The sequence below is a fragment of the Athene noctua genome, chromosome 14 (genome assembly GCF_965140245.1).
Source record: "Athene noctua chromosome 14, bAthNoc1.hap1.1, whole genome shotgun sequence".
Classification (NCBI taxonomy): Eukaryota; Metazoa; Chordata; class Aves; order Strigiformes; family Strigidae; genus Athene; species Athene noctua.
This window is the reverse complement of record NC_134050.1, coordinates 17,358,928-17,383,610: the sequence shown is the minus strand read 5'-3', so window position 1 is coordinate 17,383,610 and position 24,683 is coordinate 17,358,928. Positions and strand designations below refer to the sequence as shown.

Here is a 24,683-nt window from a genome sequence, read left to right as displayed (position 1 = left end):
GGGTTTTTCTTTGGTTTTCCCTGCTGGTCCATGGAACAGCATGCCTGAGCCTTCTCCCTGGCTGTGCCTGGTTACAGTAGATGCTCCTGCTGTACATAGTAGTGGGTTTTCCTCTCTTGCTCTCTCCCCTCTCCTGCCTCACACCCTGAGCTGTATTTACAGCATTTCCCCTTTGCAGATTTCAATTTTAGAAAGAGAAAAGGGAACTCTTGAAGAAGTTAAACTCTCCCCTTACCAGGAACCAGCCCAAACATGTCCTTCCTCTGGGGCCGACAACCAATGTCTTCCTAGTTAACACATTTCTCCCAAAACCTGGAGGACCTGGAGCACAGGGGCTGAGTGCTCCCCTTGCACTTGTTGGCCATCTTTTGCTCTTCCACCCCTTTGTGTTTTGTCTTTGTCCTCAGTCTTTGCTATTTAGAAGGCGATGGGGAACAGACTGCAGGTCCCACCACTGCACTGGCTTTCTGACGCCCGTGAATGGCCCATGATTTGAGGCTGGCTGTCTTTTTAAAGTTATATTCAGCAACAGATTGGCCTGGATTCCTTCTGGCGGCTGTAATTTCCATGCAGTAATAACAGCAGAGCATTTCTTTCAGCTGCTGCCTCTCCCAGCCAGCCCTCTGGAGTCTGAAGGCTGGGATTTCTTTTTGCTGTTTCTTTTTTTTTCCCCTTCCCCCCCCCCCCCCCCCCCCCCCAACTGATACTCCCTCCTTTTTCTCCTCTGGCATCCAACATACACATGCACACGATGTTCCTGCTTCTGGAGCAGGAATCTCTCTGGAGTTGGCCTCCAGAGCTGTTTTTTTGGTTTGGGTTTGTTTTTTTTCCCTTGCAAACCACTTTTTGGTGTCTGGCATGGGACACTGGTCCTGGGATCTGTCAGGAGGCTTTTAAAAGCTGGCCAGGCTTTGCTGTGGTGCTGCAGACAGGAGGAAGCAATAAAAGTTGTTGGGGGAGGAAAACTTGCACTGTGGGGTTTGTACTTAGTGAGGATGGGGAGTAGGAAAGCTTTGGTGTCTCTTAGTTTCCCTCTGTGTCCTTTCCCTGCCCCAGAGTTGGAGGCTGTTTTCTCAGGGTGTCTGTGTGTTACGGGAGAGGAAAAATAATTAGCATAGCGGGTCATTGTGTGGGATTTGATAGCAATGGGGAAGTGGAAGAAGGAGGATGTGGGAAGCCGGGCAGCTACCAAGGTACCAGGTGCGCTCTTTATCTGCCTCCAGCCTGCTGCAGGAGCAGGAGGTGAGAAGTCCCTGCTCGCAGCTTCCCCTGCAGCCAGACCAGACTGGACCACTGCAGCAGCCACTCCTGTAGCCCCCACGGGCGTGGGCAGCTGTTTCCCTGCTCACCTTGCCAGCCCATGAAGAGGGAGCTCCTGGGGTTGGGGTTTCCCGCAAGTGGTCCCCTCCATCCCCATGCCCCTCCTGGCACTTTGGCACTGCATCCAACGAGTTGTCTTGTGGGCTGGCTGGGGAGGTTGTTAAATGAGCTCTTGTTCACAGGCTTTTCCTCAGCACAGCTCGCAAACCATCTGATCCCCTAACCACTTGTTGCAGTCTTGGCTTTTGCGCTTCCATTTTGGCTGTGGACCCAACGCTCCAGCAAATGGCAAATTAACTGCTTCAGCGCTGTAAAGACCAAGTGGTACCGGTGGTGGGGACAGCTGGAGCACCATACTTTCATGTTTTCCTGACTCTGAAGGAAAATACTTGTTCTTCATCTGAGCTAGGCTTATGGCCTAATATGCGTTTATTTGCTTTATTTGTTGTTGAAAAACTAAAATCCTTCTTGCCTTCTGCCCTTGCATAACACGGCGTCTGAAGTGCTCTGTGTGTCTGGAGGCTGAGCAAGGCGTTGATGGCAGGTCAGAAAACATCCCTTGAGAGTTAGAGGCATTGATAACTTGGTTGTTAAAACCTGGTTAACGGCTTCTTAAATGCTTATTGACCCTACACATAAAGTACCATTTTTTTAAAAAAAAATGACCTGTGATTAAATGAGTTATGCGAGCCCCTGGGAAAAGGCTGAGCTAGTCCATCTCTGCAATACAAGTAAAAACTGGAGTAGTCTGATCTCTCCATAATAAGTTGGTCAGCAACTGGTTTTAAGAGCCCCTGGGGATCTTGAAGAGGCAAGTGCCACTGGACTTACTGCTTTTGCCCTATCTTAGAGGGCTGATAGTGAAGATGTGACGGGGGGAAGCCCAGTTCCCCATCCTTTAAGGATTTGGTTGTGTGATGCCTAGAGGTAGCCACTGCGGGTGAAATGCTTTCAGCAGGGTGGAGACAAAAGTCTTGGATCTTGTTGACCTTAAATCCCCACCCCTGGATTTCACAGTTACCCTCCCCCCCCCCCCCCTTGCTGGGCCACCTGGGTGCTGGGAGTGTCGCCAAGCACTTGTCCCTGCTGCCTGCCCTTCCCGTGCTTTCCCCGAAGCTGCCCGGTGAGGAGTGGAACGTGGCAGCCGGATGGTCTCAGCTCCTCTCTCGCCTGCCGGATCCAAAATAGGAAATCTGCCTCCAGCTGCTCATGGCAAGTGACAGGGTGACACGACCCGTGGCTCTAATTAGCTCGGCGCTGGGAGCGGGGCCAGGCACGAGGAAGAGTGCAAAGGCATCCAGAGCTGGGGTGCGGTTTTCCGTGTGTGGCTTTGGGGGTAAGGAGGGGGTTGGTTTTGCTTTTGTTTAGTTTTTTTGTGTCTTATTAGTAAATCCTCTGCTAGGCAGTGTCTCCTCCCCAGAGCACGGCAGCACTGGGCTCCTTGGAGGGGTGGAAGGTTTTGGACAGGCGTACAGTGGCGGGTGAAACCTGGCCACCAAGCTAGCTGCCACTGCTCCCTTTCCCCACTTGTCCTGCTGGGTGTCGCTGGGGTTTTTTAAATTTTTTTTTAATTTTTTGATTTTTCTTCCTAGCAACCAGGCTGATGATTGTGGATCTGGCTCCAAGCAGGTCAGGCAGCAAAGCCTGTGGGAGACAGGGTGGGGACAACAGTGGCTTTGGGCTGATTTTAAGGCCGTGAGCACGCTGGGCAGTGGTGTGGGGCAGGAGTGCTGGAGGAGAGCCGGGCTAATAGGAGTGCAGGCTTTCTAACAAGGTGAATCACAGACTCCCTTCGCCATCCTGCTCTGTACAAATACAGTCTAGGATGATGATTTCTGCTCTAGAAATGAGTTCAAGCTGCTTTTCACACAGACTGGGCTGGAAAAAATGGGCCAGAATGCACAAGGATGCTTTGAAGTCTTTCTCACAAACGAGTATGCATCTGAGTTGAACCGCAGTTGCATCTGCATGCTTCTCCTTGAAGCCAGCACAACATCCATCACTGGCCGGCTTTCCTGGGTGTGCGCAGGATTTTTGGAAGTACTGTCATGAAGTACATTTGCTGGCCTCAGGGGGTCTGACCCTTGCAGAGAGGAGGGACTGCCAAGAGGCAGTGCACATGTGGGTAGGGCTCGGGACGCCTGCCTGAGCCTCCCCAGGGCCTACCTGCTGTCCTTAAGACCTGGGAGTAGAGCAGCTGCTGCTCTTGCTGTGGGTCCCAGGTGGGGCCAGCAGTGCAGAGCATCCCAGCACGTCATCCAAATGGATTTGAGTTGGCTAAGCGGTTGTGGAGGACCTGTCCCTTCTATGCATAACAGCAGCTTGCTTTCTGCATTAGACTTTTCAGGACTGTCTTGGCCAAAAAGCAGTGATTTCCAGGGTTTCAGAGAGGTTTTCTTTGCAGAGGGGGTTGTGCTCAGCTCTGGTGTGTTGTTGCAAAGGCTCTGGAAGCCAGAAGTGCTACAGGGAGTGTGGTCCTGCTGTGAGCAGTGGGGTGTTCTTGGTTCCTCTTCGTGCTCCCATCCTTGTCCCCATCCCTCCAGAAATATTAGGCATCTTTTAAAGGTGGTGCCAACTTCTGTATATCGTGGGGTTAGACTCAACAGCAAATCTCTTGCTAAATTTGTTGTGAAGGGGCTAGAGAAGAGCCCAAGAGTTGTGGTGTCTAGGTCCTGTAATAAACACTAGCGAAAAAACGCCTTCAAGTTTTGGCATGAGGTGCTGCAGCAATCCCCGCGGGTACACGCAGCTGGTTCAGCATGGGGTTCTGCTCTCACCGTTTCTGCTGTACTTTTTCAAGGCTCTGTGTATCGGTGGTTTGCCAGTAGAGACACGAGCTGTGGCTGGGCTTGCATGCTTGGGAGTGGAAACCAAGGTTTGCATTTGGCCCTGAAACACAGTGAGCAAAATGGATTCTTTAGAAAATAATATGTTTAGAGGTTTGGTTTTGTTTTGTTTTGTTTTTATAGAAGTACCTGCATTTTTCTCTCTTGGAAATAAACTTATTTACAGTTAAGGGCCATTTAATTATTTAGTCCCTTAAAGAAAAAAAAAAAAAGCTGAGATTTACTAGATTTGCTGGTTCTAGATTTTCTTAGAATCAATGTCAGATCAACTCCTTCAATAATGCTAGAATTCTTTTTAAAATAGTGGTTTTGAGGCAAAAGTCAGTACTTCCCTCTAAGTATCGGGCTCACACCATATGTCTATCTGACAATACAATCATTTTTTGTATTCTTACCATAGAATTAAATTTCTGTTAAAAAAGGAAGTTGTGTTTAACTGCAATTCAGTCTACCTTCATTGTGACCAACTCCTGCAATTCATTTACTCTGTAGACTGAAATTGGTTATGACTTAAGGCCATAAATTGGTACCATCATTTTGGGTTCAGATCTATCCAACTACAAATAATGTAGCTGTCCTCCTCCTTTGTGCCCTCCCGTTGGCTCTGCTGCCAGGGACCTGTGCCAAAGGTGGCTTCTTGCTCTTCAGAGCTGTTTAAACCTGTTGCTTTGATGGTTTTCCTCTGAAAACCTGCCACGTGCAAAGCCCACAAGAAATCCTCCAGCAGGATTTGGGCTCTGTCAGTGGGGGAGCCCCCAGGGCACATCGAGATGTCCAGAAGCGGTGTAGGCTGGGGCCACAGAGGCTGGGCTGGCCTGTTCCAGCCTGGTCCTCCTGTGATGTGCCACCATCATCCATCCAGTCCTGGAGATGTGCAGCAGACTTCCTCCCAGCTCTCACGTGTGTGCTGATGTTACAAAACTCCAGTCATCTTCCAGTGTTTTCTGTGTAGGTGGAAGAAATCTGATTGTGGCATCTCTGTGTGGAGTCGTTCTGGGTACAGGTGTGTGCACACAAAGATGTTGTTTGGGGCCTTCTCCACCTCGCCTTTGCTTTCCTGACAGAGGTGTGTCCTTTGCTTCCTTCTTGCCTTGTTCTTGCAGACAAGGGCAGCACGTACAGCCTTTCATCTCCTGGTGTGAGCTACACAGCCCCAGGAGAGCTCTCCATGCTTTGCGACACTGTTGTTCCATCTGAAAGTCATTAGCAGCCACAGAGCAGCAATATTTTTCTTGGAAAAGGGGGTGGAGGGAAACAAAGGGGCTTCCCAGTTATTGTCTGTCTCTTTTTCCGCACCTTTTCTCTCACCCCACTTCCAACAAAGTGCTGTCGGCTCAGCTGGGCCAATTCCACCAGGCACCTGGACAAAAACATCCAGGAGACCCTCCCTTGCTGGCTGGCTGGTGCAGCTACCCCTTTCCTGCCCCTACCCCATCCTGGAGGGACTTTCCACTCCCTGCCTCTATCTTGCCCCCAGGTTGCAAGGAAGCATGTCATGGTCATTTTTTTGGCTAGGGAGAGGGTGTTCTTCCAGGATCAGTGGTGTGGGTAAGATGGAGTCTCCTTCCCACCCCTGTCTGCTGGTCCCACCCTTCCCTGCAGCAGGGTGGTGGCGAGCCCCGTGATGTTCAGCATCTCCAGGCCAGGAGCCGCAGCTCCCTCGGAGGCTTGCAAAACTCTTGGATGTGAAGAGTCCCCCCACCAGGAGCCTGCCTGCCTGGAGAATAAACACAAAAATCTCCCTTTGCTCCAGGCTCAGCACATGCCGGGGGGAGAGCAGGCACGGTTTGGAGAGCTGCCTGGGCTTCCTGGGAAACATGGTGTGATTCTGGGGGGATTCTTTTTTTTTTTTTCTTTTGTTGTCTTTTGGAAACATTGCCATGGTGACCTGGGGGAAAAGACTGGCTTCCATTAACTTAACGAGTTAAAGCTGCTGGGAGAGGATCAAAATGCGGGGGGAGAGGTAGGAGCCAGGAATGCCCATGCCTGAAGCTGCACAGCATCTCTGATGGGGATGGTGGGGCAGGAGAGGAGGGCTGGCCAGAGCTGGACTGCTCTCCGCTTGTTTCAGAGGGACTCTGCTGTGCTTGTTCCTCCTTTTATTTGTTTTTCATCATGTCCCTTTTTTAAGTTTGTTTTTTCTACTTGTTTTTTTACTCCTCAGCAGGGGCAAGACATGGGTTTTACAACCCTGCAGGCACCAGCTATGCTATAATGCCAGAGCAAGACATTGGATACTGCCTTTTTCTCTCCCTTCCCTGCTTCCAGAACTATGCATCCTACTTCCCACCTGGCCCAGAGGCACAGGGCCCTCCATGGAGGTATCATCTGTGTGAACTGGGAACTGAGCAGGCCTCTTGGCTGCTCTTTTTTATTTTTATTTCCTATCTAGCACCATCCAGAGAGAAGTGCTCTATTACTATCAGTCCCCTGGGTCGGATGTTCAGGGACTTCCTGTGTGGCTAAAAGCTTTAGGAGGTACCTGCGGCCCAAAGGATCACATGCCCTGATTGTATCAGGGAAGGGGGAATTATGTTCGGTCCGTTGCTGCTGCTTTTCCTGATGCTCTTGAGCAAAGAGATCGTATAGCAGCTGTGCTTCTGCTTTGGATTCAGACAGGCCCTGAATCTCTCTGTAATGAAACACAGAAACATTCAGGTTGGAAAAGCCCCTTGGGATCATCGAGTCCAACCATCAGCCCAACTCTACAAAGTTCTCCCCTACACCATATCCCCTACATCTCATCTAAACAACCCCTAAACACATCCAGGGATGGTGACTCCACCACCTCCTTGGGCAGCCTATTCCACTGTCTGACCACTCTCTGAAAAACGTTTTCTGAATGGCCAGTCTGAATCTCCCTTGTTGGAGATTAAAGCCGTTCCCTCTTGTTCTATCGCTAATTACCTGTGAGAAGAGACCCGCACCAACCACTCTACAATGTCCTTTCGGGGAGCTGTAGAGAGTGATGGGGTCTCCCCTCAGCCTTCTCCTCCTCACACTAAACAGTCCCCGCTCCTTCAATCTCTCCTCATAGGATTTGTTCTCCAGGCCCTTCACCAGCTTTGTTGCCCTGCTCTGCACTCGCTCCAGCACCTTGATAGCTCTCTCATATTGAGGTGTCCAAAAGTAGACACAATACTCAAGGTGTGGCATGAAGAGGTGAAGCTAAGGCTGGTTGGCCCTTTTTCCTAAAACTTTCTGTTTTAAGGCTCCATCTCAAAAGGAGATGGAGTACTCCAGGTAATACTGAGATCGCTCGTCTCTGCGAGTCCTCCTGTGACTTCCCCAGCTCCAGAATACAGGTCCTGTGGCTCACAGCTTGCGTTCGTGGGTGGCTGGTTATGCGTGGCAGCTGTAGCACTCGTGGTTGCTGCTGCCTCACCAGAATTGTGCCGTAGGGTTAGAAATCACACTGTAGCCTTGCTCAGGGATGTGGAGGCAGTACCTGTTCCTGCAGCTCTGGCTTTTCCCCGGGATTACCTACTGCTGCTGTTGGAGGGAGCAGTATGACTGAAGGCACTGCAGCTTGTGTTTTATACCTCTCTGATTTTGTTTTTTGTTTATGGTAAGTAGCATTTCTTCTTTTAAAACCCCTGAGAGAGCTTGCAATACAAATGAGCTGGGAAGTGGCATGTGAAAGGCAGATGGAGCCTTGCTGGTGCAGAATTGTGCCAGTTCGGGTGAAGCCCTGGAGTAAATACTGCTTTGGTGAAGAGTTTCTCCCCCAGGACAGGCTAACAGGAGTTAATCCCATCTCTGATGCTTACATAGTAGGAGACTTGTGCTGGAGGCAGTCTCCTCTGACTTTAAGGAGGATAATGTGCCATGCAGGACAGGGGTGACAGGTGTCTTGCTCACAGACACGGAGCCCAAAACCACGCTGGCCGTCATCCTTGCTGTCTGCCAGGAATGAAAGCTAAGATGTGTCAGGCTGCTTTCTGGGAAAGGGGCTCGGTCATTCCCAGCTGGGCTGTGATTGCCATGAAATAGCCCCCCAGCTGCCTGGCACCCAGCCTAGAGTCAGAGAACCCCCACCAGCCCCATGCCTTGAGGGGCAGGATGGGTGTGGGAAAACAAACACCATCCAAAGTGTGTGGTTGAGTGTTTTGGTTGCCTTCATTTTGTAGCTTTCAGTGTGGCATTTCTGTGGAGAAACACCACTAGCATTCATTGTACAAGACACTAGTGTTGCATTAAATATTTTGTATTCGTTTTTAAATAAACTCTGGAGCAGAGTCCCGCTCTGTTGCCTCCCAGGAGGCTGTAGTGCTCTGGCCCTCAGTAACAAAAGGCGACTCCATAACAGCCATTTGTTTGTGCCTGGGAATGAAGCTGGCCTTTATCCCAAAAGCCTTCCAGGGTTTTTTGTGGTTTTCCGAGTTCAGGCCAGTTGTTGCCACCCTCTCCCCATCCTGGCTGCACGGTCCTGCGGCTCCCACTCCACCAGTCGCATCCACTGGGCTCTGGTCAGGAAACCACACGTGGTGTGTGTCTTCTTCCCTTCCCTCCTTTACTTCTTGCTGTTTGCTGGCTCTGACCAGGAGTTGGCAAAGTGCAAATGGGGAGAGGAGCGGGAAGCGGGGACCTCGCTTGTCTGTCTAAGGCCTGCACATCCTGTCTGGGGCGGGAGTTCAGCGGGTCGAGTTTGGTTTTGGTTTTTTTTAAGCTGCATAAATCCCAGCAAGAAGCAAGGACAGAGGCCTCCAGAAGACTTGTATAAAACTGCAAGTGTCTCTGTTCCTTCTTAGTCTCCTCCACCAGTTGAGGTTCTCACTGGACTTTTATCTCCTCATTTTCAGAGCAAAACTTTCCTATCTACCAGTGGCTCCTACATTTTCCTGATGATGTCAATATAAGAAAGACATTTTTTACAGTGAGAACAAACATTCACTGGAACAACCTGTCCAGGGCCATGATAGAGTCCCCATCACTGTTGGTTTTCAAGATATAACTGGACAGGGTGCTGGATAGTCTCATCTAGGCTCCCTTTCTCACAGAATGTTGAACCAGATGATCTTTCAAGGTTGTTTCCAACCTGAACTACTCTATGACTCTGTGGTCTCCTGGCTATATTTGTTCAGCCTAGAAGTTGCCTTCGGTGTTTATTTTGAACTACTTGAGAGTAAAATCTTCTGTCCATCCATGGGACTGACCTGGTCATTGAGGTCCCTGCAGCATCATGCTGCTTGGTCCCCAGATGTGCTGCATCTGCCGGAGTGGTTAGCATGAATAGTGACTTCTCAGATGTTGAAATGAGTTGTCCCCAGCCCAGCTTTGTCTTGTCTCTGATGAGCTAATGAGAGGAGAAGTCAGAAGCTGCTGCACTCAGGGACGAGCAAAGTTGGTTTTCCCAGAGTGATTAGTGATGAAGCCTCTCCAGTAGAACCACCCAAGTAAGGTGGAAAAACCTGCCACAGTTTGGGTTGAAAACCCAAACCAGCAACGTCACAGGTACAAGCTAGAGTGGTGAGGGCTAGTTCCTGGGCATTAGCAGATTCTGGTGACAGTAAGCAGACCTTTTTTTGAGAGACCACTACTGCTATGTTGTTCTTCTTAAGCAGCAGTTACGTAGCATCCGAAAATCTCCGTCAGTCTCTCTGGAGCTTTGCAGGCACCCAGCCTTCATTTTACAGGACACGTTCATGCCTTCCCATCACCCACAGCCCCTTCGAGGCCCCTCTGCCCCATGCACACCCCAGCCCGCTGCTCGCCACGCTGGCTCTCTGCCCGGCTGCTGCCACTGGGCCACCTCACCTCGTCCCCAGCCGCTGGGATAAAAACACCTCATGCCACTTCAGGCAGGCCCACAAAACTTGAGCTGCTGGCCTGTCCTTTCCAAGGAACTCTCCTAGGATTTTTTTTTTTTTTTTTGCTTGTTTTTCCCTTGTCTTTGTACCTTCAAGTAAGGAGGTGTCTGCTCTCTACTTTGGGGAGCTTCAGCAGCGCAGTTGCCTGTTGGGTTTTTGGGGCTACTGGGTGCTGCTGAAGCCCCTTCGGTACACATCAGGAGGTGTAACTCGCATCTTCCCCCCTTCTGCTGGCCGAGGATGTTGGCGTCACCGGCCGCAGATGCCGTCAGGTTTTGTGAAGAGGGGCTTCCTGCGGCGGGGTCAGCGCGCTCCATTGTGCTGGCGCTTCCCCTGCCGCTGGCTTCCGCCCACCCCCGGCACCTAAATATAGCAGGAGGCGGCATTGTGCGAGCGCGGTGCCGGTGGGGAACGGCGGCCAGAGGGTCCCAGCGCCGGGGCTGCCGAGAGGCCTTTCCCTTGCCACCCCTCGCCGAATTGGCCCTTGCATTGGTGGTGACATTGTTTGGGTGCTGGTGACTTTTAACGCAGGAAGAAACGGGAACCAAGGTTCACCCTTTCCCAAGTTTGACATATCTGTAAGGAGATTTTAAACAAGTTGAGACTGTTATTATGTATCTGGGGTTTTTTTTAGAGAAGAGTTTAACTTGGCTGAGCTCTGCTCTCAGTGCATGCCCTTTCGACTTTGCACTTTAACTATCAGAAGACTGTTTAAAAGCTACAACGATAAGAAAAACCTTAAACATGAGGGGCATGTAGAGCAGTTTTAACGTTGAGCTCTGTTTATACTTTGGTGCGTAAAGGAGAGTTGACAAACTGATTAGTAACTGTAAAAACATTTTGATTCAACGCAAAAGAAAACATTTCGTTGAGGGGATGTATCTCCCAGGCGCTAGGAGGATTCGCTGTACTTCTGTTACCTCTGGAATGCCCATATACACTTATTCTCATCCTGATTTTTTCTTTTTACCATCAGTTAAAAATGATGACTGCAGTCTTGCCTCATTTCGTTGATTATTCTTTGCATGTTAAATTTCTTTTGAACAGAAGGTAGAATTCACTGACAGAGTAGTAGAACCACAATACTTGAGACTATTAGTCAGCCAAAAATGCATTAAATATATGGGACACACCAGAAGAAAGCTGGTTTTGATAAAATGAAACAAATTTAACTGAGCTGTCGCCATTTGGCCGAGTCATCACCAAGGTCTCGCCAGTCTCATGGTCAGTGAGACAATGGTGATTACTGGCAGCAGCTGACCTGAGCCTTGAGCTAAGCTCTTGTTTGCTGGATGAATAAACTTTCATTCATCTGTTTCATGAGCCCCCCCCAATGCATAATTTCCAAGCTTTGAACTAGTTATGGAGTAAGTTGACTGTGCAGATTTAATAAGTTGAAGTTAAAAAATGTCCTCCTCTCAGCAGAAGAACCTATAACAAACAAAAGCCAGATTATATGAAATGAGATGCTTAAGCAGAGCTTTTCCCTTCATTTTGTGGCTCATCTGTCTCTAAAATGTTAGCCAGATAAATATTTGCATGATGTTTAATATAAATAAACCATATGCCTTATTGTTTATTTTAAAAGATATGCTGAGTAATCATTTTCATCTTCTCTGCATTGTGTAGTATGCACAAAGCATACTACAGCTTTGAGGAGAGCGTAGAGCCTTTGCCTTGCCTGCTACATCCTCTATCTATTACTGCTCCAGCTCTCTGCGTTTCCTCCGATTTTGGGGGTGGTGGTATTTTTAAAGTTTCAGTGCTAGCAGCTTAAAACACTTTGAGATCTGACTTGTGTACGTTGTGTTGTTCTGCTACATCTGCCGCCACCTCTACTTGTATCTCCTCGGCCTTCACAGAATCACAGACTTGTCTCGGTTGGAAAAGGCCTTGAAGATCATCCAGTCCAACCATTGACCTCACACTGACAGTTCCCAGCTACACCAGATCCCTAAGTGCTATGTCAGCCCTACTCTTAAACCTCTCCAGGGATGGGGACTCCACCACCTCCCTGGGCAGCCCATTCCAACGCCCAACCACCCCTTCTGGAAAGAAATGCTTCCTAATATCCAGTCTGACCCTGCCTTGGCGCAGCTTGAGGCCATTCCCTCTTGTCCTTTGGCTCCAGAGACTCATCCCCCCTCTCTGCACCCTCCTGTCAGGGAGCTGTAGAGGGCCAGGAGGTCTCCCCTCAGCCTCCTCTTCTCCAGACTAAACCCCCCAGTTCCCTCAGCCGCTCCCCAGCAGACCTGTGCTCCAGACCCTGCCCCAGCTCCGTTGCCCTTCTCTGGCCACGCTCGAGTCATTCAATGGCCTTCTTGGGGTGAGGGGCCCAAAGCTGAACACAGGAATCACTGTGCAGCCTCACCAGTGCCGAGTACAAGGGTCAGATCCCTTCCCTGTCCCTGCTGGCCACACTATTTCTGATCCAAGCCAGGATGCCATTGGCTTTCTTGGCCACCTGGGCACACTGCTGGCTCCTGTTCAGCCGGCCTTAGCCCTGCACAGCCATGATCAGCTGCCACGGGGACCCGGCCAGGCCAGGCGCCAGGATGCTGCCCTAGGAAGCTCTGCAGTAACACTCTGGCCTCTCGCTCTCCCTTGCAGGAATCTACATCCTGATCGCGGTTGGAGCTGTCATGATGTTCGTGGGGTTCCTGGGATGCTACGGCGCTATTCAGGAGTCTCAGTGCCTGCTGGGAACGGTAAGAGGTGCAAAGCTTTGGACATCCCTGCCTGGCGGCAGCAGCCAGCTATACCTCTCTTGGTGGAGCCTTTTCCGACAAACGGGGCTGGGAGGACGCGTGAGCCCGCAGGTGGGCCTTGGCTGAGCTCTGCGGAAGGAGCGAGGCCGCGGTGCTTGGCTGCAGGCCCCAGCCCGGCCCGCCGGAGCCCCGGCTGAGCTGGCAGGCACGCCGCTGCCTCCCGCTCCTGCCTGGCCGCAGGACGGAGCCTGAAGCCAGGAGCATGGCAGAAGAGGTGCAGACAGCAGGATTTCTCTGTTATGTGTGAACACCCGCCACGCTTTTATCCCCCTTTCGTGGTCTGGCTGTCTCACCAAGCACCCACTAAATCCTCTTTCTTACCTGATGTCCCCTACAGCTTCCCCTTTCACTCTGTTCCAAGGCTGCCTGTGGCAATTCCAGTTCTTTTAAGGCATCATCTGCTATTTTTATCTGTTTGGATGAGGAAACAGCAAAGATTTCCCACAATATCTTTGTGAGGATGTCTAGGTACATCCTGGAAAATCAATTACTGAAGTGCTACAGGCGTCCTTGATGTGAGGCAGCAGCTTGGGATTTCTGGCACAGGAGGAGCTTAATTGTATAAACTGTAGCCAACACCAAAAGCCTTTGCCTTGGGGGTAGGGAAGACCCATTGATTTAAAGCACATTCTCACACATGATTCAGCTTTAAGCTCAGTGCAAAAAAATAAAAATAAAATAAAATAGGAGGGGCAAAACATTAAAAAAAAAAAAAAAATTGGAAGTACTTTCCAGCACTTGGCTTTATTGGGCTGGAAGATTCTCACTCATGGTGTAGTGACCCGTGGGTGTGGACAGAGGGAAATGGAGCTCCTTTCCCTTGCTCTCACAGATGGCTTCACCTCTGGTTGCTTCTGTTTCCCAGTAAGAAGGGGGTCCTTCTCACCAGCTTTTATCTGTATACCACGTATATATCTGAATGTCAGTGGATGAGAACTGCTGTGGGAGTTTGCATTATCACTGCTGCCGAGACTAGGAGGAGCCCGTGCACAAATCCGACAGGGATGCTTGTAGCAAGGTCTGGCAGCTTTGGATTTTTATTTTTTTTTTTGTTAATGCAAGTGATTATAGAACCTGAATTACCCCTTACTCCTTCTTGAAGCTGGAAAGAGGATTAGAAGGGCAGATGGTACAATGTACCTGAGGCCTGACAGGGAAGCTGGCTGCTTCGGCTGAAATTAGCAGCTCTAGCTGCCGTGCGCTGCCTGTGTTTGCTCACACCTTGGCTTGCCAAGAGAAGGCTGGAGACGCCTTGTGATGACACTTTTCCCTGGCCAAGGCTCCCACCGTGCTCCAAGGACATTTCCAGGCAGCCTCCTCAGGGTGTTGCTGGGAAGCAGCTGCTCTCCCCTCTCCTGCAGCCAGCTGATGGAGCGACTGTTGGCTTATTGCAAAAGGGGAAAGTACCAGGAGCCTCCACGCTATCAAAATGCCATGCCAAAGGTGGCATGGAAGCTGAGCAGCAAAACTTGAGGAAGGCAGAAGGGAGCTGCTTGGCATGGAGCGGGTGCTGCTCCCCAGGATGGGGCTGGGGCACAAACGCCTGGCTGGGAACACCTCCCTGTTCCCGCAGCATCCAGCTGTATCTCGTGCTTTGCCGCCAGCTTGCGGAATTCAGTCTGCAGGAAATTGTACCTCCAAATCTGGGATAAATGAGCCATCCTTCACTGGAGGGTAACCACTGCAAGAGTGAGCCCTAGTGCCTGACCAGAGAATTACAGTGACCTTGCTCCTGAAGGGTAGGGTGATGGGATTCCATGAGGGGATGTGGGACCCAGTCCCCCAAAGATGTTCCTGGAGAACCAGGGGTAGAAAGGTGTTTGAAAAGCAGTTGGTTGTTCTGGGACGGGGCAAGGATGTTGGAAGTCCTTTTCTGCTGTCATATCAATAGTCCTGTTTCCATTTTGCTGATAACTCTTTGCTCTTGCTTGCGAGAGCATCATTCTGGAAACTCCCATTCCCTCTGTTGTTGAAGAAAATGTCCTGAATATGTCTGGAACAGAGACTGCCTAGGATCCAGGGGCTGTTGTCCAGCCCCGTACCATGATTCACCTCTTTTGCTTCTTTACTTCCACAGCAAGTCTCCCAGTTTGGGGCTTTTCCCAGGAAGAAGTCACTGAGGGTGATGTTGTCATGGAGAGGCCTGTCCGTGCCTTCCCACCTGACTCTGATGTATGAGCTTTACAGCTTCCCATTCCCAGTCTAACAGACTGACCGTCACAACGTCTTCCCGGGATCTGAACAAAAAGATGGAGGGAGGCTTTGTGGGGATGGTGGGGAAGAGTGCTGGAACCGCACAAACGGGGTGGGACTGTGGGAAAACATCAGTGTTAGTATTTATGCAAAAAACTGCAGTAGCCTTGCAGGGTTGTGAACGCCAAGAGAGCTGGCCATAAATCACACCCTGACGCCCCGCAGCTCCTCAGCAGCTGAAATGTTTTAACCCTGAACTGGCAATTCCCATCCTCGGAGCATCGGTGGCAGAGCGAGAAGCTTGTCTGGAAGGTGCATGAAGAGGAACAGTGTGTCGTGTAGTGCCCAGGGCATACTCATCCCTACCGGTCCCTGTGTGGGAAAGGCTCTGCTAAACCCCGCTCAGCCATCCCAGGGGAGGTCTGGATGTGGAGTGGCATCCAATGGGTTTTAGGAAAATGTGTTGGGGCTCAGTGTGTGTATGAGAGAGAAGATGGTTTGAAGTCAGGCAACACCTTGCTCTGATCTTTTCCATCAGTAGAAGAGCCACTCCGCACCTCCACCCACCTAATAGCTGCTTTTGCCTGTAGCCAGATACATTAAGTGTCTCTCTCTTGATTTGTCTTTGCAGTTCTTCACTTGCTTGGTGATCCTGTTTGCCTGCGAAGTTGCGGCTGGAATTTGGGGATTTGTCAACAAAGACCAAGTAAGACAACTCTTAAACCTGCATTTGTGGGAGTGGGAGGCTGCGACAGAACTGCAGCAGATCCCAGCATGTTTTGCTTGTGAGCTAGTGCCAGACAGTCACGGGGGCTTGGATTAGCTGTGTGGCCTGGACAGGTCACCTAACTCCCCTTGGCTGGACTGATGAACTTTAATTGTGAGCACTTGATAGTAGCAGCTGCCCCTTACGGTATATAGTGCAATGTCTGCAATAAAAATATCCCCATCTCGCTTGGGTCTCCTCCTTGCTGCCAGTCACAATGTGAGCTGATTCGTGCATGAAGTCGTGAAGAAAAGCCATCTGCATGGCCGAGGTGCCAAAGGGCAAGGGGTGAACCCAGCCGCGTGGCCCCGAAGGGAGGGAATACCCTGTGTCTGTGTTAACAGGATTGCTTGATGCTGCCTGCTCTTTGCCAGTATCATATAACCCACTTTGGGCTGTTGGTCTGCCAGGACTGAGCTTGCTGCTGATCAATATGCTGTGCACACGTAAGGGGCAGAAGTCATGTCTGTCCCAGGCACCTGCTAGGGACTGCTGGGATGAGGTCCTTTGGCTGGAAGGGGTCAGATCAATGGTAGGACTGAAAATTGCAGCTTTTCACCTTCTCTTTCTGCTCATCGTCCCTTTTCTACGGTCACCTATGCTCACACACTGCAGAGTTTGGTCTCAAAGAGCAAAGCTGTGAGTGTGTGGGAACTGTGGCCACGCTGCAGCAAGCAGTGGGCTGGGTGTTGATCACTCAGCCATCAAGGGTTTGGAGGAGAGAAGGGGACTGCTTGTGCTCAAAGCCAAAGTTAGGCTCTGGCAGAGTAGGAAATGTGTTTACTAAGAGACATAAGCCAGCTGTGTAAGTCGGTGGTGGCCTGCTCAGCTTTCACATGCATGTAGGCCACAAATGACCAGCTCAATCATGAATGGGAACACCCTTGTAGTCACCCACCAGAGAGAGCATGACTTCACCGGAACAAACACTTCCGTGGCTAAACATATTATTATACAGGCAGGGTGCTGTTTCCTAGCAGCTTTGGTGAGCTAATTAACCTTTGTAGAGGGGCTGTGCCTCCTGTGGATGTTAGTTTGGGAATCCTAGAGTCCAAGATGTACGACTAAACTGACAGCAAAAAAAGTGAAGCTTGGGTAAGGAGGGACCCCATGGCTCTTGCTTTCTGTGCTGGGGAGAAGGTGCTTGGCCATCAGAGCATAAAGATGAGAAATTTCAGATCTGCCAATACAAGAGCGATGACCTCATCCCTTAAAATTAATTTTGCCATTTAAAATGAATTGTGGCAGTCTGTTGGCCTCAGCTGCTTTTGCAGCCTTGATGATGAGTAGGCTGTTTGGGAGTCCACGTTTAAAAGGCGGGTGGCTTGCGGCTCCCTGCCTTGGTCAGGAGCCACACGGGCTGGGATGATCCCAGGCACCAAGAGCTGCTCTCCCTGGGGATTCTGTTCCCCCGGGGTTTGCAGACCCTTGCAGGGACAGTCATCTCCTATCACACGGGCACAGGATGCTCTTCCACAAAACTGGAGGCAGTCTCTCCCTCAGCTGCCTTCTTGGAGATGCCCTAGTTACCGGATGGGGAGGCAAGAAGTAGGATTTTTTTTTTTTTCCCATGTACCAGAATCAAATGGCTTGATCAGAGAACATTGCCCTCCAAAGCAAACTTTTTTGAGCAGTGACAGAAATGCTGGGATAATTGATTGAAATCACACTCCTTCTTGCTGCAGTTTCTTTTTTCGTGTGCTAATCCAGCCTGTGCTGCCAAGAGCAGATGTTCTGAAAAGCTTTTTCCCTTTCATACTTGCTCTTTTTTTTTTTTTTTCCTTCTCTTGCATGTCTTCCTTTCATCTATCTCTCACAAATTACTGAAGGGTGTTAGAGGAGAAGCCACAAGGCCAGCTTCCCTGAAAATGAGTTCTTTTTCATTGTGGAGCAGACCCCCATGGGTGGCTGCAGTTTACCAGCCCAGGTGGCAGGGCTAGAGTACGGATGAGACTTTTCATAGAACCATTTTCAGGATGGGGGTGCCCAGCTCCAGGTGGGGACCCAGACAGAGTTTGTCATCCACCTAAAAGCACCTCAGCTTCCTGACCCAAATGAGCTGTCTCACTAGGATTTAGTGTGCAGTGTCTCCCCGATTGCTGCCATCTGCTCCAAGCCAGGCAGTGAGCCGAGGTGCCTGTCCCTACAGATGGCCTTGCTTGAGCACCCCACCTCCTCCAGACTCCCCCAGCGTGTCCTGTCCCTGCAGCCTTGGGTGGGAGATGAGTTGTCTTTGTGCTTCGTCTCCATGTCTGGGGTGGTTCAGCACAAGCTGTTTCTGCATTCCTGAGCCCAACAGCATATCCATACGGGCTGAAGGCTATTGCAGATCTTGTGGTTCATCCTCCAAGCCCTGGCCATCTCTGTCTGCTACAGAGAGCTGGAGGAGCACTTGGGTAGCTTGGCTGGAACCTGCTGGCTGGTGGATGAAGTTCTTAATATTTGCTGCTCTTAACATGCTACGGCTGGAGGGGCTTGAGCCCTATGAAAGCCAGGCCTTCTTTCACACATCTGTGCAAATAAACAGGGTCCAAATCTATTTAAAAACTGCTCCTCTACCTGCGAGTGCCATTAGAGGGAACCTGTCCCCTTCAGGCACATCTGCTGGCCGGGTTTCCTCCTCTCCTCTGGCTGAAAGGGATTTTTTCCCGTCTTTCCTAGATAGCCAAAGATGTGAAGCAGTTCTACGATCAAGCGTTTCAACAAGCGCTCATGGCAGATTCGGAGACAAACAACGGGAAAGCTGTAGTGAAGACCTTTCATGAAACGGTAAGACAGTGGCGGTCTTGTTGCACACCCTGCTTAGGCTCCGTGCAGTTGGCCAAAGCACCTGCTGGTGGATAGGATCCTGCGTGCTGCAGACTACACCCCATTAACTTCTGCATGTGGTTTGTCAGGGGGGAAATGGTGAGGAGCATAAACTGATCCTCCCCACCGAGGCAGAGGCAGTAAGTTGAACTGTAAGTCCTCAGGCAGGGACTGAAGGCAACGCTGGTTTTTTTTCATGCTTAGGAGTGAACTGGATCAAATGTGTCCTCAGCACTTGGATTTTGCTGCCTGCTTTCGAAGCTCTATGTAGAAATCTCCCTGTAGGAGTTTAGTGCAGCCAGAGGAAATGAGAATGTGGGAGTTAAGAGAATTAAAAAATGGGTGTCAGGAAAATGAATGGGAAAAGCAGGGTGTAAAGCAGATGATGCTACATCCAGGTCTTAGCCTTTCACATTTGCTGTTCTTACATGCCAAGAAACAGAGTTGTACCCTCTTCAATATTCTGTCCTTTGCACTGTGCTGGGAAATCTGGTCCCAGCTCTAATTAAGTTGCTTTTCATTTACCTCAGCACCCCTGATTAAGTAAAATTCAGTGGAAGAAAAATGTTGCTCTGAGGAACTACTCCTGATACTTTCATTGCTCGGCAGGAAACAAAATCTCTGGAGAGAGATGAGTTCACTCTCTTCCAGGATACCAGTGCCAGACCTGTCTGGGATTACTGTAGAAAGAAGCTGCATTGCATGGAAAGAAAATCTGAATTTGGAGAGTTCCTCCCCTTCCCTTGTTTCCCCCTCCATGATGCCTCCTCAGTCTTGGGTGGCTTCAGGGATGTTTAATGGAGCCTTACATGAGTGTTTACTGTCTGCTAACACTAGTTTTTTGTTGGATTTTTTTTCCTCTCTCTGTGTAGCTGGACTGCTGTGGTCCCGATAATGCAATAGGAACTATCACTCCCCTGTGGAGAGATGACCTCTGCCCAAAGAAGGACACCTTGCTGAAAAACGTTATTGGGGTAGGCATGGCTGCTCTTCGCTCAGCACAGCTCCTGCGAGGAAACTCGGCTGCCAGGGAAATTTGGGGATTTATTGGGAATTACATTATAGGGTGGAAATTTTGTTTATTTGGGAATGGTGTAAAGGGATGTTGGAGTTTCCCGTCAGTTCTTCCATTGCTGTTACTGCTTGAGGGGGCTGGCAGGCACTGAGGGTGAAATCTGGTGGGAAGTCCTAGAGCCGGGACCCAGGAAGGCCATCAGGACTGGGGGTCAGGGGCGGGCGAGGGGAAAGCAGGCTCTCTGATCGGCGTGCTTCTCTGCTTCAGCTCTCGAGCTGCCACAAAAAAATCGATGAGCTGTTCTCTGGGAAGCTGTACCTGATCGGTATCGCTGCCATCGTGGTCGCCGTGATCATGGTAAGCATGACTCTGCTGTGCCTTGCTCTTGTGGGATGGGGGAAAGCTGCCTCGAGGTGACCTGGTTCTGTTCCACCTGGGCTGGATCTGTCCCTCTCCTCGGGATGCCCCTGGGGCTCAGCGTGCAGCGCCAGTCCCCTGCACCCCAGCTGCTCTGGGACGTGGCGAGACCCAGAGCTTCGCCATCCCCCCGGGGGGTGGGATGAGGACGGGTGCCCGGCAAAGCAGGAGCACCTGCAACCCCAGCTAGAAGGGCAGAGCACCATGGAGCCTTCTTGTTGCCTCCAAAACTGCTTGTTTCTTGGGCTTCTGTGTTTTGTTGCTGGGGTCTGCAGTTGGAAGGGATTTGCTTTCTTTGCCACAGTGGGTTTGCTCCCCACGAGCAGTGGGTGGTGTGGACCAGTAGCCCAGCGCCTGTGGAAAGGCTGAGTGTAGTGCCAGAGGGGTCTTGAAGTGTTTGCTGTGTAGCTGGCAGCCGGGAGGCCTGCAGCATGCCACCACTGCTGCCAGCAGGAGAGGGGAGAATGTCATCTTACCTCGAACTGGCCAACTCCTAATGAAAACGGCTGCGCAGACACATCATCTCTGCCCTTATCTGGCATGAGAGTGTTTATGTGGAGCAGGGGACTTCGGGCTGTGGGGGAGCTCCGGCATCATGCTGGTCTGTGCCTCAGTGGTGCCCCTGTGTCTCCTGACAGATCTTCGAAATGATCCTGAGCATGGTGCTGTGCTGTGGCATAAGGAACAGCTCCGTCTACTGAGCCGTGAGAGCCGGGGAGGGGAAGGGGGGAGCAGGCGGACGGCGCTAGAGGGGACCCCAAGTGCCACCAAGTGACCAGGAGACATTTCAACAAAAGACAAAGAAAACTATGTATATAAATACTTCAAATATTACCATACAGTACTTATCATTTTTATTTTGAAGTACTTTTTTTTTTTTAATAAATAAAACTTTCCCGTATCCTTGTGGCTGAGTTAGTTACACATCAGTTTTGTGTGATGGGGAAAGCTGCTGTAGCAGGAGATCGAGTCCTTCCTCCCCCTTCCCCACCCCCGTAACTCAGATATAACGTTGGTGGAAGATGTACAGAGGAGAAGGCTGAAGCCTGTTAGCAGAAAACTTTGCCTTGGTTTTTACTCTCTTTTTCAACACTGACTTTTTTTAAAATACGTAATTGGATGCTGAAGCGGGATTTAGCATTTTTGTTCATTTGTACTCATCTTTTCCTACCACCACCCCAACTCCCTGGCGTTCCCAAGCTGTCTGTAGGGAAGCCTGGCTGACTGCCTGAAGCCTGGGACAGGAGAGGAGAGGAAACAGCCCCCGTCGCCTGGGTGCGATGTGTCCCGTGGGAAACACAGGCACGTTGTTCCTCTCCAACCTGTTTGCATCGCTAGGTCAATCTTTAACAGAAGTCATGCTTACATTTTTTTTTTTAATTCTCTGAAGAGTGGGGATGTTTTTGGCTTTTTGTGTTTTTTTTTTCTTGGGGCTGTAACTTTATAAATTCACTCATTTCCATTGATTCGTTACATTAAAGGGTCAGTGGCTGGAGGTTAATTTTAGTCCCAGTTTTTCAAATATAACAAGCTGAAAATTAAATCACTTTCCTAACTTCCTTCAAAGTTTCTTTATAGACATATGTTTTTGGGAGAGTCTAGTTCTAGTTTCCACTGTTAAGCTAATGCTTTCATACAAATGATGTTGGAAAAAAGAAGAAAACTTTTTTAAAAAAATATGTCCTTAACCTTAGAAATCCTGCATTTATGTATTGCAGGATGTCACTTGGGGGTTCCCAGCCATATGCACACATGTTTAAAATTTCATCTCTGCATCACTTCCTTGTTCAGTGAAATTTTCCTTACTTACAGCATATGGTCACACACTGTAACATTGCTGGGAAATTGTCATAACCTGATTTTGAAAAAAAAAAACCCAACGTAGTTTATTTTTAAGACCTTCCACTTCCAGTTATACCGACAGCAGGAGACCAGCTTATCAAAGCAAGGGAATTCAGGATTTTAGATCACACCAGTTGAAACACTTTCTTGTGACCTGGTAAGCTTTGATTGTTAATTTGATGTATGTGGCTTCTGTTGTATGCCACTCCGTTACCATGTAGATAGACGGGGAGAGTGACCCAGGAGCTATGTAATAAAATCAGAGTGTCTCTAAAAAGATGATCTATATGTATAGTTCTATAGATATATATTTTTAAGCAAAGCGTTTTCCTCAGCCATATGGGCACTTGAGCTAAAAATTATAGTATCTCTCAGCTCTTTGCCACCTTGAAGCAGGTAAGGGGAGGAGTTGAAACTAGTGATCACCTTCCCCACTTCAGGAATATTTTTTGGTTCTTAAAGTATTTCACTCTCCCCCTTCATTGCAATGAAGAGCTTCAGATCAGATAGGGAGGGAGACCCATGATCATTCTAAACTAGTACTTTGTCCACTGCACGTGGCTGCTGTGGCCTTTGCCACTACAGGATGGGAGATTCCTGCACTGGGGCAAACTGATCCATTCGGAAGCTTTTCCCCCCTTCCACTCACCCCTTTCCTCTTCCTGTCTTTTAGTATATAGGGCCTTTAAAAAGTATATAGGTAAATATATATATGTATCTCTCAAGTTGTGCTGGGTAAGAGGAGGAGGTGCTTCAACAGAACTTTGGATTGAGGGGTTGGACAGGAAAAGATTCAGCCTTAGAAATAGCCTTAAAGCAACACTGCCCTGAATGTCCACGTTGTGCACATTGAGAACGAGACGAGGTTTTGCTGTAGGTAACCCCTTCCCCTGCTCCCCAGCATAGCTCTTTCAGGTCACCTACTCTGTTGTGTGGCTATATGTATATGCATCAACCAAGCATGTGTGTTTACATATATGTGCATCGGGATTGTTCGCATACAGAATGGATGTGTAACTTGCCGCCTTTTTTGTTGACTGTTGATAAATGTGTATAAATATGCCATTAAGCATTTCAATTCTGTTTTCTTTCCTTATACCGTATTTTTGATATTGTTCAGTATTCAGTTGATGCTGTGTATGTCGCTGGAGCTCTGTTTGAGGAGGGACTGGGTCTCGATGTGGTTCAGGTGTGTCCTTGGACATAATAGCTGTAGGGGTCTGGGTTGTCCCAGGCAGGAGCAATTGGGAGAAAGTGGTAGTTGGAGAGGGAGTCTGAGGGCTGTGGGAGGAAGGAGAGCAGGACGCTTGCTCAGGCCACGTCCCACACGGGCTGCAGTTTGCTCTCTGGCTCGTTTCAGAGGTGGCTGGTCACTGTGGGGAGCTCCAGCGGCAGCTCCCTGGGCCACCTCCTGTCCCTGCGGCTGCTGCAGGAGGGGAACAGCCAGTGGCTGGGAGGGAGCAGAAGGAATTCTGCAGGGAGAGGGTAATGCTTTCTTTAGAGTTACTAGGTGAGAGTCCCCGTGTTCGATGGAATCAGCTGTAGCAGGGAGGGTGCGCCCTGGGAGAGGAGGTACAGAGGAACATTCATGCTTAAGGATGACGGAGTAGCTGAGAAACCCTCACAGAAAAAAACTACCCACTTGGGTCTCCTCTAGTCCAGCCTCCTGGGAAGCTGGACCTGAGCTAAAGCAACCTAGAGAGGGAGCTGTGAAGGGCTGAGGAGACTCGCCCTGTTGCAGACACTCAGGATCCAAAGGCGACAGGGCTCTCCTGCCAGCTGGTCGGACCCAGAGCCGGCTGAGGTGGAAGGGAAAAACCACTAGGCTGGACCCCGGCCCTGCCTCAGGCCTCTCCTGCTTACCTGTGTGTTTGTGTGTGCAGCATGGGGCCCGTCCTGCTCCCCTCCGCACCCCAAAAAACAAAGGATGAAATTGTGGGCTGTAAACACAAACCCCTCCCTCTCCAGGGAAGCGTCCTCCTGGAGCTAGTGACAGCTGAGAAAACGGCTGTGAGCTGAGGCAGGGGGACAGAGGGACACTGGTGGGGAAGAGGGGAGTCAACCGTCCAGATCTAAGAGCACATCAAAAGGTCAAACAGAGCCGCTGACAGCTTAACTGAATGCTTGGGATTTTTTCATACTGTGGAGCATGCCACAAAGCAGTGTGTTTAACTTCTTTCTGCCTTTTTTTTTTTAAAGAAATGAAACAAAAATCAATTTAATAAACGTTTCTCATAGTGTGCATAGTGTGATGAACCGCTGCAGTTTTACAACCAGTTAACCTTAACACCAGGATGCTTTGTGAACCAGGCTTCAACAGCATGGGTTCTTCCAGCCTCGGGGAGGGGGCTGCAGGCAGGCTGGGGACGCATCCAGAATGGTGCTGAGGGAAGGCAAAAAGGTGGCTTGCCAGCAGTGGTGGCTGCTGCAGTTGTGCCCCCCCTCAAGGGAAGGGGGGCACAGCTGTGAGGGAGCTAATATGGATTGAAAATTAGGGTGACTGTGCTGAAATTCAGGGGGGCTGCGGTGACAGTACTGCGCACACCCAAAGGGGCTTCTCCTGAAGTGACCCAAAATGCCCTCTGCTGCCATCTGGCCGGGGACTGATCTGATTTTTACGGATGGTCTGGTAATGCCACCATTGCTGGCATCGCCTGCCCCTCCACACCATCTGGGGACAGCCTGGCCGAGAGTGAGGGGGGAGGCCAAGCGCTGTGATCCCACAACTGCCTGCCTTCCTCTGCCCTGTCTTGGATTTCTTGCTGTGTTTGAGGCAGGAATGTCCCACGGCAGCCGCCAGACGCCGCCTGTGCCGGTACAGAGAGGGAGGGAACGCCGGGTGAGGGGGAGCCATGTTCAGCTGCCGCAGAGAAAGGCAAGCCCTGTTCCCAGCGGCTG

General features: G+C 50.1%; 1 protein-coding gene across 2 annotated transcripts in view; it reads left to right on the top strand.

Annotated features, from left to right (window-relative positions):
• The window catches only part of CD81 (CD81 molecule), a 35,964-nt gene extending 11,977 nt beyond the window's left edge, over window positions 1-23,987 (top strand). The window contains exons 3-8 of one of the 2 annotated variants that reach the window (XM_074917965.1): window positions 12,587-12,684; window positions 15,569-15,643; window positions 18,365-18,472; window positions 19,384-19,476; window positions 19,794-19,883; window positions 20,582-23,987. In XM_074917965.1, the coding sequence (XP_074774066.1) occupies window positions 12,587-12,684; window positions 15,569-15,643; window positions 18,365-18,472; window positions 19,384-19,476; window positions 19,794-19,883; window positions 20,582-20,644 (527 nt within the window). In that variant the 3' untranslated portion in view covers window positions 20,645-23,987. Of the gene's footprint in view, window positions 1-12,586; window positions 12,685-15,568; window positions 15,644-18,364; window positions 18,473-19,383; window positions 19,486-19,793; window positions 19,884-20,581 lie in introns of both variants that reach the window. The other variant, XM_074917964.1, reaches the window with a different exon arrangement.
• The last annotated feature ends 696 nt before the right edge of the window (window positions 23,988-24,683 follow it).